Consider the following 14,376-nt stretch of genomic DNA (forward strand, 5'->3'; position numbering starts at 1 on the left):
CAGGTTTACAATTAAGGGAAGGATGATTCATAGAAATCATTTTTTTTAATTTAAAAATTATTTACTTTTAGGGCTTCCCTGGTGGTGCAGCGGTTAAGAATCCACCTGCCAATGCAGGGGACACAGGTTCGATCTCTGGTCCGGGAAGATCCCACATGCCATGGAGCAACTAAGATCATGCGCCACAACTACTGAAGCCCACACACCTAGAGCCCGTGCTCCGCAACAAGAGAAGCCACCACAATGAGAAGCCCGCGCACTGCAACTAGAGAAAGCCCGTGCACAGCAACAAAGACCCAATGCAGCCAAAATAAAGAAATAAAGGTGTGTACTCTTAAAAACAAACAAACAGAAGGGGACATTTGTCCCCATTAAACCCTAACTCCCCATTCTCCCCTCCCCCAGCCCCTGGTAATCAATTCTAATTTCTGTCTCTGTGAATTTGACTACTCTTGGGACCTCGTACAAGTCGAATCACACAGTATTTGTCCTTTTGTGATTGGCTTATTTCACTTAGCATAATGTCCTCAAAGTTCATCCACATTGTAGCATGGGTCAGAATTTACTTCCTTTTTAAGGCTGAATAATATTCCATCATAAGTATTTACCACATTTTGTTTATCCATTCAACCACTGATGGACATTTGGGCTGCATCCACCTTTTGGCTACTGTGAATAATGCTCCTGTGAACATAGGTGTATAGCAGTTATTATTAATGAAAAAAATAGAATAAAATTAAAATGTCAGGTTGTATCACGTGTAGTAAGGGTAAGTATTGTTTGGTAAAGCTTTTATTTCTGTCACAGATACGTGTATGTATATACGGGTGGTACAATTGTGATTGGCCTAACAAACCTTCCCCAAACAACCATTTTATTACGCTCATTGTGTAGATCAGGAATTTGGGCAGGGCACGGTGGGCGTGGCTTGTCTCTGCTCCATTGCTATCTGCAGCCCCAGTGGGAAGAATTGAAAGTTGAGTGAGTTTATACCCTGTGGCTAGAATCATCAGAAAGCATCTTTATTTATTCATGGTTTATGGTTCATTCTGGCTGGATACTCAGCTGGGCTATTGGCTGGAACAGCTACACAGTGGTCTCTCTGCATGGGCCAGTTGGAGCTTTCTCACAACGTGGCAGCTGGATCCCAAGTGAACAAGACTGAAGTGCATGGCATTTTTATAACTGAGTCTCAGAAGTCACAGGACTCACTTCTGCTGTATTCGATTGGTCAAGCCAGTCACAAAGGTTGTCTAGGTTCAAGGGGAGGGGTCAGAGACCTTGTCACTAAATCAAAGGATTGTCAAAGTCACATTGTCACAGTCGCATACAAAGGATTGTACGTAGAGCATATAGGATAGGACATATTGTCGAGGCCTCTTTGGAAAGTACAATCCGCTACCTCTGGTTTACAGTGTAAAATGTATTTCTTACTGCATTTAGCGGTTAAAAAAAAAGTTGGAGAAAATATCTGCTCAGTATTATCTGTAGTATGAATAAACTATAATTATTCTGTCAGGCTGTTTTGATGGATGTTTGTTTCCAATTTTTCTTTCTTTAAAAAAATTGATTAATGTTTTGGCTCCGTTGGGTCTTCGTTGCTGTGCGCGGGCTTTCTCTAGTTGCGGCAAGCAGGGGCTACTCTTTGTTGCGGTGTGTGGGCTTTTTATCGCGGTGGCTTCTCTTTTTGTTGCGGAGCACAGGCTCTAGGCACCCGGGCTCAGTAGTTGTGGCGCACGGGTTTAGTTGCTCCGTGGCATGTGGGATCTTCCCGGACCAGGGATCGAACCTGTGTCCCCTGCATTGGCAGGCACATTCTTAACCACTGCACCACCAGGGAAGTCCCTCCAATTTTTCTTGTTTGCAGAAATGATGCTGCAGTAAGCCTCCCTGTCTGTGTCCCCATGTGCCCACGGGGAAATTTCCCTGAGGTGCTCAACAAGTCTGTCCCCAGGGTTTGCTGAGGGACAGATAGCCAGCGTGGTTGAGGTCCAGTGAATGAAGAGAATTGAAGGGGGAGGTAAAATGATAGTGTTAGGCAGGGGCCAACCATGCAAGAATTATAGGGCATGGTGAGGGGTTCTGGTTTTATTCCAAGGGCAATGGGGAGCCATGGGAGGTTTCTGAGCAGAGCAGTAATGGATATGACTTACAATTCTTTTCTGGGTGCTGAGCAGAAAAGATATTGAGTGGGGCAACATGTAGAAGCAGGAAGACCCATTAAGAGGCAGAAGGGGCCACATGGTCCCTGACCTGCACCAACCTCAGAGCCTTTTCATTACTTTTGCTGTTATCATGCCTAGAACTGTCTCCAGGATCTAGACACGGTGGGCTCTTTCTTATCATTCAGGTTTAACTCAGTGGACACCTCCCTGGCTCCTTGGACCTTTGAAGAGATAGGAAATGAAGTAGAGACAGTCCCTGACCTCAAACAGCTCACAGTCTTGTGGGTGAGAAAAACAAACCATTATAGTGGAGGCAAAGGAGTAGGCAGCCAGGTGTGGGACATCTGAGCTACAGTTTCCTACCAGACCAGGAAATGTGGGAACCACTCTGAGTTTTAAGCTGGGAACCAGAGCTTAGAGGTTAAAAGTAGGCACTCTGATGTCAAACCAGCTTGGGTTGAATTTAAGCTGCTGGCTGGAGTTCTCTGCACCCAGCAGGTACCAAATGGCCATGGGGAAGTGGCTTCTGAGGGCAGGCCTTAAACTGAGGTAACAGTCACATGACATGAAATTAATCGTTGTAAAGTGAACGATTCAGTGGCATTTCGTCTACTCACAATGTTACGCAACCACCATCTCTCTTTAACTTCTTGTACATTTCTATCACCTGTACCCATTAAGCAGTCACTCTCTAGTCCCCCTCCCCACCCAGCCCCTAGCAACCACTAGTTTACTTTCTGTCTCTGTGGATTTGCCCATTCTGGACATTTCATGTAAATGGAATCATACACGATGTGACTACTTGTGTATGGATTCTTTTCCTTAGTTGGTTTTATTTATTTATTTATGTATTTATTTATTTGGCTGTGCCAAATAAATCTAAGTGTGAATCTTAGTTCCCTGACCAGGGATCGAACCCATGCCCCCTGCACTGGGAGCGCAGAGTCTTAACAACTGGACCACCAGGGAAGTCTCTCTTAGCATGTTTTTGAGGTTCATCCAATACTGTAACATGTATCAGTACTTGTTATGGACTGAGTTGTGTCCCCCCCAGATTCATATGTTAAAGTGCTAACATTCAGTACATGACCATATGTAGAAAAAGTGTCAAGTTAAAATGAGGTCATTAGGATGGGCCCCAATCCAGTATGACTGGTATTTTTATAAAAGAGGAAATTTGGACACAGACACACACACAGGAAAGACCGTGTAAAGACACAGGGAGAAGATGGCCATCTACAAGCTAAGGAGAGAGGCCTCAGAAGAAACCAAGTGTGGTGACGACTTGATCTCAGACTTCTAGCCTCCAGAACTGTAAGAAAGTAAATTTCTGTTGGTTAAGACCCCCAGTCTGTGGTACTTTGTTATGGCAGCCCTAGCATATTAATATAATACTTCATTCCTTTTTATAGCTGAATGATATTCTGTTGTAGACCATTAAATTTTTTTAATTGAAATATAGTTGACTTACAATGGGCAATTTTTTTTGTAGTAATGAAAGATGAAAAATACCCAAATGTCTAAGAATACAGGACTTGTCAAAGAAATTACTGACTATCCGTACAGTGAGATACTATGCAGATGTTAAAAAAGAATAAAGGCGTTCTCTGTGTCATGGTTCTCAAAGTGTGGTCCTCAGGCCAGTGGCAGCATCACCTGGGAACTTATTAGAAATGCAGGTTCTCAGGCTCCATCCCAGAATCAGATCTGTGCGAGAGCCTTCCAGGTGATGCTGATGCGGGGCTCAAGCTTGAGATCTACTGCTGTATAGAACGATGCAGCCCATGGGTTCACAGCAGCCCTGAGGTGCTTTTTTAAAAACACCACACTGCCTGGGTCCCATCCCCAGAGATTCCAGTGTAATAATTGATTTGCAGCAGATTCTGGGCATCGATTCCTCATTTACAAGTGACTCTAATGTGCAGCCAGGAATGTGAACCACTGATAAGGAGCAAACTCTCGCAGATAGAGTCAGTGCATAAACCTAGGTGAAAAAAAGCTACGTTCCAGAATATTCTCTGCAGGATTGTTTGTGATGGTTAAAAAATTGGATAATGGGGCTTCCCTGGTGGAGCAGTGGTTGAGAGTCCGCCTGCCGATGCGGGGGACGCGGATTCGTGCCCCGGTCCGGGAGGATCCCGCATGCTGCGGAGCAGCTGGGCCCGTGAGCCGTGGCCACTGGGCCTGCGCGTTCGGAGCCTGTGCTCCGCGGCGGGAGAGGCCGCAGCAGTGAGAGGTCCGCATACCACAAAAAAAAAAAAAAAAAAAAAATTGGATAATGGAGAAAAGAATTGGGGTGTATATATGTGCAGTGAAATACTGAAGGGCAGGACAGATGAAAGTTAAAAGGATATATACATTCAGATACCGTGTATATTGTTTTAAACAAAACAATTTTATGTATCTTTTCTGAATGGACATATATACGGTAAAACTATGAATACAGGCCTGAGGATTATAATTGGCAAATTCAGGGATTAGGGACAAGTATAGAGTCAGTTTCTCTCATATCTGTGATCTTTTATTTCTTAATTGTGGTAATGAGTACAGAGGTGTTTGTTATATTTTTATCTCTCTATATTATATATTACTTATATATATATTACTATATACTTATCTATACCTATTATATATTTTATCTATTTTTATCTATACTTACTTGAATGCCCCAAATCACTTAAAAAACAAGGGGCAGAACAACGGTATTGATTGCTTTCATTTGTGCTTTTTCCTTAAGGTTTTTTTTTTTTTTTGCATTGAATTTTTAAATTCTAAAGGGACACCGCCCCCTCCCCCCTCCGCCCCCCCTCAATCTCATCTGCCTATTTAAATGTCCCTCCCCAACAGGAGAATCCTGCTGCTCTTTTCAGTGTGCAAATACAATTAAATTTGTATTTAATTGTAGGGGCTTCCCTGGTGGCGCAGTGGTTAAGAACCCACCTGCCAACGCAGGAGACACGGGTTCGAGCTCTGGTCCGGGAAGATCCCACATGCTGCAGAGCAACTAAGCCCGTGCGCCACAGCTACTGAGCCTGCGCTCTAGAGCCCGTGAGCCACAACTACTGAAGCCCGCCCGCCTAGAGTCCGTGCTCCCAACAAAAGAATCCACCACAATGAGAAGCCCTCGCACTGCAACTAGAGAAAAAAGCACGTACGAAGACCCAATGCAACCAAAAATAAATTTTAAAAAATTGTACCTGTAAATTCTTATCCCTCTTCCCCAAAACGTCAGCACCTTCTTGTGCAATTTTTTTAACTTCATTTTTCTTATCTATATTTTCCATGTTGAAACTTCAAGAGTGTCGCAGCCCCGAACAACTGTGTGGGATTATGGGATTATGCCTGGGTGAGTCTACGGAAGAGAGAAGTCCGCGTGGCTGGAGGGAGTGAGAAAACGGGGGAGAGAGTGCGGAGAGACGAGGGTGGGGTGGTGATGGGAGCAAACAGGGTGGGGCCTGCTGGGCTTCAGGGAGAATTTTGGCTGTTAATCTCAGTAAGGTGGTTCCCGGCGTAGCCCTCTGGGTACTGTCGGAGGAACAGACTTTGAGGGAGGGAGGAGGCGGGAGCTGGGGTACCAGGGTGGAGGGACTGCACTGGTTCAGGTGGGAGATAATGAGGATTATGTGCAGGTTGGTGACCGAAGAGGGAGTGAGAAATGGGCGGATTCTGGGTAGATTCTGAAGTGGAAGGGACTTGCAGTCATATCAAATTGGGGGTGGGGGAGTCAGAGAAAGAGGGGGCTTAAAGATGCTGCCAAGTTTGGAGCCTCAGTACCTGGCAGGACAGCGCTGCCATTAGCTGGGTCTAGCGGACAGCGGAAGGGCAGGTTGGGGGACGCTCAGGGGCTCGGATGTAGTGGGGTCAGTGGGAGTTGCCCGCGCACCTCCAGGTGAGACGTCCGGGAGGCAGTTGTCCAGGGCACGGTCGCCGTGCAATCCCGAGAGTTGCCGCCAGAGGGCAAGCGCACCCCATCGCACTCGCACCTCCGGGGGGGCACGGGAAGGACCGGCTCTGCAGCATCTCAGGGCCCCGGGGCCTACAGCTGGGTGTGAGGTGGGGGCCGCGCAGGTGCCAGGGCCAGGACTGGAACCCCCAGGCGCCTCCAGGGCCCCAAATCCTGGGACGGGGCTGTTTATGTGCTTCCAGCACTCCAACCAGCACTCCCCACGGGGCTGTTCCCACAGCACCTAGGCTCTCTGCAAAAATGTCACTTCCACAGAAAGACCTTCCCCGACCACCCTGGGGTCAGAAACCCCCACCCCGATTCCTCTAAGGCACATCCCATTTTATTTTATTTATTTTTTGCGGTACGCAGGCCTCTCACTGCTGTGGCCTCTCCCGCTGCAGGGCACAGGCTCCGGACGCGGAGGCTCAGCGGCCACGGCTCACGGGCCCAGCCGCTCCGAGGCATGTGGGATCTTCCCAGACCGGGGCACGAACCCGTGTCCCCTGCATCGGCAGGCGGACTCTCAACCACTGCGCCACCAGGGAAGCCCAGGCACATCCCATTTTAGTATCTTCGTAACACTTAAGACTCTGAAATCATCTTATCTTGTGTTGTCTGTTTTCTACAATGTATAAAACATTGTGGCAGCGAGGACCCATTTTCTGTGTTGTCCTCCTGTATCCCCAGGGCTCAGAATTATTCCTGGCCTCTAATGCATGCCAAAGAAAAAAACAACAGCAATAGTGTTAATCATAGCTTATTCATGGTGCTACTGTGTACCAACCTCTATTTGAAGCTCCTTACATAAATCATCTCCAGTCTTCAGAACAACCCTACCAAGCAGAGACTGGCTTTTCTGTTTTATTTTTTGTTTTTCTTTTGGTGGTGCCTCTTGGCTTGCAGGATAGGTTCCCTAACCAGGGATAGAACCTAGCCCCTGGCAGTGAAAGCACCGAGTCCTAACCACTGGGCCACCAGGGAATTCCCCCAAGTAGGGACTGTTGTTATCCCCATATTACAGAAGAGGAAACTGAGGCCCAGAGAGGTTTAGGGACCTGAGGTTGCATAACCAGGGAGTTTCAGTGTTGAGTTTGAAGCCTGAGAAGCATAACTGCAAAGTCTGAGTTTGCTAAATGGAAGAATGGGGCCCTGATGGGAAAGGAGCCCCTTAGGGCATTCAGCATTGTGCCCCTAAGCCCCTGCCTCTCCACCTTTCCTTTCTGGTCTCCACAGCCGACACACTCGCAAGCCCAGCCCCCAGATCCCGTGCCAGGGTGGTGGTGGGGGAACCCAGCAGGTAAGGGTTTTACTCTCCTCCCCATTGTGGGTTTGCAGAGGTGCCTCCCAGGCTACCCAGGTTGGGGGCAAGCCATTAAAGGTGGATCTGGGGACTTCCCTGGTGGGCCAGTGGTTAAGATTCCACGCTCCCAACGCAGGGGCCAGGGTTTGATCCCCGGTCAGGGAACTAGATCCTCGCATGTCACAACTAAGATCTTGAATGCTGCAACTAAGACCCGGCACAGCCAAATACATAAATAAATAAACATTAAGAACAAAACAAAGCAAACAACAACAAACAAGGTGGATCTGGGGGGAGTTCCCTGGTGCCCTTAGTGGCTAGGACTCAGCGCCTTCACTGCCTAGGACCCGGTTCAATCTCTGGTCAGGGAACTAAGACCCTGCAAGCCAGGTAGGTCAGCCAAAAAAAAAAAGGAGGGGGGCGGATCTAGAGAGCACAGATTCCACCTGGGGGGGGCGAGGGGGCAGATCTAGAGAGCACATATTCCACCTACCGGCGGGGGCGGGGGGGGGCAGATCTAGAGAGCACAGATTCCACCTACCAGACAGCAGGGTTGGCTGCCCAGGACCCTGAGCCTAGTCCCAGACTGACCAACACACAGAAAGACGGACAAACAGATGATCCTCAGCCAGCTGACCACTCTCTTGAGCCTGCTCAGTGGGGCCTGGCCGCCCACAGGCTCAGGGAGGCCTGGACCCCGAGCCCTCCCAGCTCAGCCCCAGGCTGCTGCCAATGAGACCCAGTCTCTGGGTCAAGGGGCCCCAGCTTTCCCAGTGCCGTCCTCTGCCCTTGGCAGCTGGAAGGCCTTCCTGGGCCTGCAGAAAACTGGGCAGCTGGGGACCGGCAGGATGCAGCACGGGCAGGATGTGGCCATCAGTGTCTCTGCCGCTGGACCCACAGGAAGTGGCCCAGGAGATGTGCAAAGCCGTGCCCTTCACTCAAGCAGGGGAAGGAGAGGGCTGGGTTTCAGCGTTGATAGAGCACCAGCTGTGGCACCAGACAGATTTGGGGTCAACCCTTCATCCTTCACCTAAATGTCTCTGATCTTCCATTTTCTCCCTCGTAAGATGGGGCATAAGCATCTCCCACCTGGGCCAATGCAAGTGCTGCCATCTTGGTCTCCCAGCTTCTGCTATGGCCACCCTGTCTCCTGAGTCTAGTTTTCCATCTAGTGGCCAGAGGGCATCTGGGAACACCTGAGTCTGATCACATCCCTCCTCTGTTCAGAACCCTCCATGGCTCCCACTTCACTCAGAGTGAACGTCCAAGTCCTTCCTGTGGCCCACAAGGCCCTGCACACAATGCCTGTCATCTCCTGCCCTTACCTCCTCCCACTCTCCCACTCTCCCTCCTCCCACTCTCACCCTCACCCACTTTCCTCCCGCCGCACCAGCCATCTTGCTTTTCTCCAGACACACCAATATTATGTGGACCTCAGGTCCTTTGCACTGGCTGTTCCCTTTGCCTCTAGCACTCCCCACCCCCAACTTTCTATGGTTCCTTCTCTCACCTCCTCCAGGTTTTTACTCAGATGTTGTTTTAAAATGTTCCCCCTTTCTGCTTTATTTCTCGCTGTAGTTCACATCATCACCTAACAAACGAAATTGATTTTGTAGTTGCATTTACCATCTATCTCCCTCACTAGAATGTTTGCTCCACCAGGGCAGAGATTTTTTTTTTTTTTTTTTTTTTTTTTTTTTTTTTGCGGTATGCGGGCCTCTCACTGTTGTGGCCTCTCCCGTTGCGGAGCACAGGCTCCGGACGCGCAGGCTCAGCGGCCATGGCTCACAGGCCCAGCAGCTCCGCGGCATGTGGGATCTTCCCGGACCAGGGCAGGAACGCGTGTCCCCTGCATCGGCAGGCGGACTCTCAACCACTGCGCCACCAGGGAAGCCCGGGGAAGAGATTTTTATGTCTTGTTCACTTCTGTAGCCCCATCCCTGCTCTAGAGCAGAGCCAGACACAGTGGGCACTAAGTATTTGTTAAATGAATGAATGAATGAATAATAGTAGTACTTGCCTCCTAAGGGCTATTGGGCAGCCTGAATGAGAGGGGTAAGGGAAGCACTCGTACAGCTGCATTCAGTTGGCGCTCCATAAAGGTTTTGATAATTCATACCATGTGTTGTTTATGGCCTAGGTTTTGGAGCTAGGCGTACCTAAGTTCAACTTCTGCCTCAGCTGCTGATTTCTGTGTGACACAGGGCAAGTGGCTTTCCTTCTTTATGCCTCAAGTCCCACCTTTGCAAAAGGGAGTTAATAATAGTTGAGAACTCATGCAAAGTGTTTGGCACCATGCTTACCAGGGTGTCAGTTCCCAGGACCCCTTGGTTTGCTATCCATTCAGCAAACCTTCATTGAATCCAGACCACTCGGTGGTATTGCACAGCCCTGGACCAGCTGCCTCAGTTGCCCCATACAGCCGTGCACACTGCACACAGCAGAGGGGACCCCTGACCTGGGATCCAGCTGTGTACCCTCTCCCAGAGCTGCAACTGTCCCGGGGGGGCACAAGGATGCTCTAAAGGCTAGCAGACCCCTCGGCCGCTGCGTATTCTTAGGCAAGCAAGGGACTTCTTTGAGCCTCAGTCTCCTCATCTGTAAATGGGGATATTAATGGTTCCAGACTTGCAGCATTGTGGGGAGGAGGGAGTTCCTCAAAGGTGAGCAGCATGGGCCCGGCAGGGTGTTAGGATTCGGCAAGTGTTAGCTTTTGTTGTGATTCTTGGGGCTGTAGCCATAAACAAGACGGAAAGAGTCCCTGCCTTCAGGTAGTGAATATTCTGGGAGAGAGAGGAACATTGACAATCCCCCAAAGAGACATAACAATAAATTGCTATGAGACCCTGGAGAAAGAGATGAGGATGCTAGGAGAAAGACTACCAGGAGGGTAAAATTTGCCTTGGGGGTGCTTTTGAGGAAGGAAGGATGAGTTGGAATGAGCTCTGGGAAAGGTGGATGGAAGAGAAGTCCAGGTGGAGGGCGCAGCAGGGACAACGTCCTGGAGGCAGAGGCACAAGTTTGGTGCATTGAAAGAACAGCGAGGAATAGAACTACCGTATGATCCAGCAATCCCACATGTCCAGGGCATATACCTGGACAAAACTAGTATTCAAAAAGATACATGCGGGCTTCCCTGGTGGCGCAGTGGTTGAGAATCCGCCTGCCGATGCAGGGGACACGAGTTCGTGCCCCGGTCCGGGAAGATCCCACATGCCGCGGAGCAGCTGGGCCCATGAGCCACAACTACTGAGCCTGCGCGTCTGGAGCCTGTGCTCTGCAGCAAGAGAGGCCGCGACAGTGAGAGGCCCGCGCACCGCGATGAAGAGTGGTCCCCGCTTGCCACAACTAGAGAAAGCCCTCACACAGAAACCAAGACCCAACACAGCCATAAATAAATAAATAAATTTATTTAAAAAAAAAAAAGATACATGCACCCCTATGTTCATAGCAGCACTATTCACAATAGCCAAGACATGGAAACAAAATAAATGTCCATCAACAGATGAATGGATAAAGAAGATGTGTACATATATACAATGGAATACTACTCAGCCATAAAAGAATGAAATAATACCATTTACAGCCACAAGGATGCAACTAGAGATTATCACGCTAAGTACAGTCAGAAAGAGAAAGACAAATACCATATGATATGACTTATATGTGGAATCTAAAATATGGCACAGATGAACCTATCTACAAAACAGAGACAGACTCACAGACATAGAGAACAGACTTGTGGCTGCTGAGGGGGACGGGGGTGGGGGAAGGATAGAGTGGGAATTTGGGGTTGGTAGATGCAAACTAGTACATTTAGAATGGGTAAACAACAAGGTCCTACTGTATAGCACAGAGAACTATACCCAATCTCCTGGGATAAACCATAACGGAGAAGAATATAAAAAAAGAATATATATATATATATGTGTGTGTAACTGAGTCACTTTGCCGTACAGCAGAAATTAGTACAACATTGTAATCAATTATACTTCAATTAAAAAAAAAAGAAAGAATAGGGACTTCCCTGGCGGTCCAGTGCTTAAGACTCCGTGCTTCCAATGCAGGGGGCTCGGGTTTGATCCCTAGTTGGGGAATTAAGATCCCACATGCTGCATGGTGCGGCCAAATAATTAAAAAAGGGGGACTTCCCCGGCAGTCCTGTGGTTAAGACTTCTCTTTCCAATGCAGGGGGTGCGGGTATGATCCCTGGTCAAGGAGCTAAGATCCCACATGCCTCGGGGCCAAAAAACCAAAACATAAAACAGAAGTAATATTGTAACAAATTCAATAAAGACTTTAAAAATGGTCCACATCCAGGAATAAAGACACAGACGTAGAGAATGGACTTGAGGACACAGGGAGGGGACGAAGTGAGAGAGTGGCATGGACATATATACACTACCAAATGTAAAATAGATAGCTAGTGGGAAGCAGCCGCATAGCACAGGGAGATCAGCTCGGTGCTCTGTGACCACCTAGAGGGGTGGGATAGGGAGGGTGGGAGCGAGATGCAAGAGGGAGGAGATGTGGGGATATATGTATACGTATAGCTGATTCACTTTGTTGTAAAGCAGAAACTAACACACCATTGTAAAGCAATTATACTCCAATAAAGATGTTAAAAAAAAAAGTCCACATCAAAAAATAAATAAATAGAAAGAAAGAGAGAAATAACATCGAGGAGACCAGGGTGGCTGGGGCAGTGATGGGGGGAAGGGCAGGGAGATGTGGAGGCGGGAGGGCGGTGCAGGGTTTAAACAGAGAAGGGCCATGATCTGGGAGCAAGTTGATAGATCCACTTAGGTGGAGGGGATCATAGGAAGAACTAGCATTTACTGAGTGCCAACTGTGTGCCAGGCAATGAGCTAAGGGTTTTCTTTTTAATCCCCCCCAGGGATCCTGGAATACCACCCTTCCTATTGTCCCTCACCCTAGAGTGGTTTTCTTTTTTTTCCTGGTTGAACTTTGATCATTTTACAGGTGAGAAAACTGACGCCCAGAGAGGTTGAGTAAGTTGCCCCAAGGCACACAGCCAGCAGATGGCAGAGTCAGAATTTGAACCCAGGCATCCATGCCTTTCTAGGTAGGATGAAGTCTCTGGCTCCAGATTCCACTGCCCTTGACTCATCTCCCTGCCTCTGGCCCCAGGTGCTCTCCCGGCTGGGCTGCATGGCTGTCTACTTCCTCAATCACCTCTGCTTTGGCCACTGCTCCTCTTTCTACATCCCCGTTCATCCTCTGCAACAGCTGTGTGCCCGCTCGCACACGCTGGGCACCTGTGGTGCTCTGGTGTTGGGCGGGCAGCCCAGCCTCCCGTCGCCAGGTGAAGGATGTCCACTGTGCGGGTTGAGGGGTGTCAGTGCGGACCAAAGGCATGAGCTGAGCATCACGAATGGACACACAGATGCATGCACCTTGGAGAGACGGGGGAAGACAGGCTGAGAAAGACGCCAACCTGGACCATGCACACTGGGTCCAGCAACCAGGGACGCAGGACAGACAGACAGGTCTCCAGAGTCCTCACCCTGCTCCTAGGGACACCAGGCACAGCCCCACCCATGGGGGTGGACCACTCATAGTCAAAGTGCATATTTATTGAGTACTCACTGTTTGCCACGCCCTGCTCTAAGTCTTTGATAAGTACTAACTCATGTCAGCCTCAGAGCAGCCCCATGACATAGGGGTTAGTAGCATCACATTTTATGGAAAAGGAAACCTAAGTCCCAAGAGGCAAAGTCACTCACTCAGAGTCACACAGCAGTGCATGGCAGAGGTGGCATTTGAACCCAAGGCATGGTGGTTTCTGTTTTTAACCAACAAGCTGGACCTCTTCTCCCAGAATGAGTCAAAGACTCTCCCAGCTGCAAGGAAGATAGATGGCCCCACCCAGACTAGGAGACACAGTGATGACATGGTCTTAGTGATCGGGAGGCAGACGGAGCTGCTGGGGGAAACCTGGGCTCCCCGAGTCAGAGGCAGGACACACGTGCCCCCAGCTGCCCCTCCTGTCCCTCCACCTCCCCCGAGTCTCCACACAGCACCATGCCCAGTGTGGCATTTACAGGAACCATAAAGGTTGGCCAAGTCTAGTTGTGTGTGTGTGTGTGTATGTGTGTGTGTGTGTGTGTGTGTGTTTCTCCAATTGGGGTTTCCTGGGAGTGGGTGGCCCTGTGCTGGAGCGTGGGCATCAGGGGTGCTCCTTCCTCAGCTGGGCTCAGGGTCTGCAGTGGACGAGGGCAGCCTGGCTTTGGGCGGCTGGAACCAGGGCCCTAGCAGATGGGCCCGTCTGGCACAGACGCGGGGACATGTGGCGCTGTCAGGGTTGCCTCCAAATGCCCCCCGGAGCGCAGGGCGGGGGCTGGCCAGGCCCCCCTCAGCCTTCTTCCTGCCTCAGGAAGGAAGGCCCCAGGTGAGGGGAGCAGGAGGCGGGGACCCGAGGAAACAGATGGGCCAGCGGGGCGTGGGAGCCTGTGACCTCTGACCCCACAGGCCTGCACGGAGGGGTGGGAACAGGCCAGGCAGGCAGCTCCCAAGCCCCTGCTCCAAGGGCCCTGAAGTGGGGGGTGATCACCAGGGGCCCACAGAGTCGGGGGCATACTCTCCCTCCTCCCTCCAGGGTTCTGTGCCAACCCCGAGCAGTGTCCGAGTGGGCAGCTCAGCCCTGGCACCGCGAGCACCCCTCTCTCTGGCAGGCATGAGGCGCCTGCTTTCCCCCCCTTCAGCTGTGCCCACCTCCTGCCAGCCGGGGAGCCAGCTGGGAACCTTGGTGACAGGGGGGCCCCCAGAGTCCCTGCCCCCTCCCGGGCAATGCCAGCCGGCCCCCACCCCCGCCCCCCAGGCCCAGTAATGGGTGGGTAATGAGTGCTGGGGGAGCGGGGGAGGGGCGGGGAATGCAGGTGCCACAGGCGCTGGCACAGGGGCCGATAATCAGGTTTGCCAACGCCATCTGTCACCGCGCGAGC

General features: G+C 50.2%; 1 protein-coding gene across 1 annotated transcript; it reads left to right on the plus strand.

Annotated features, from left to right (window-relative positions):
• Positions 1 to 8,028: 8,028 nt before the first annotated feature.
• Positions 8,029 to 12,792, plus strand: DAND5 (DAN domain BMP antagonist family member 5; the record flags this gene model as incomplete). The annotated part of the gene is given in 5 exon segments (XM_079917286.1): positions 8,029 to 8,282; positions 8,284 to 8,353; positions 12,563 to 12,639; positions 12,641 to 12,743; positions 12,745 to 12,792. Coding segments are annotated over 5 exon segments (552 nt in total).
• Positions 12,793 to 14,376: the final 1,584 nt, after the last annotated feature.

The sequence above is a fragment of the Stenella coeruleoalba genome (genome assembly GCF_951394435.1).
Source record: "Stenella coeruleoalba genome assembly, chromosome: 3".
Lineage (NCBI taxonomy): Eukaryota > Metazoa > Chordata > Mammalia > Artiodactyla > Delphinidae > Stenella > Stenella coeruleoalba.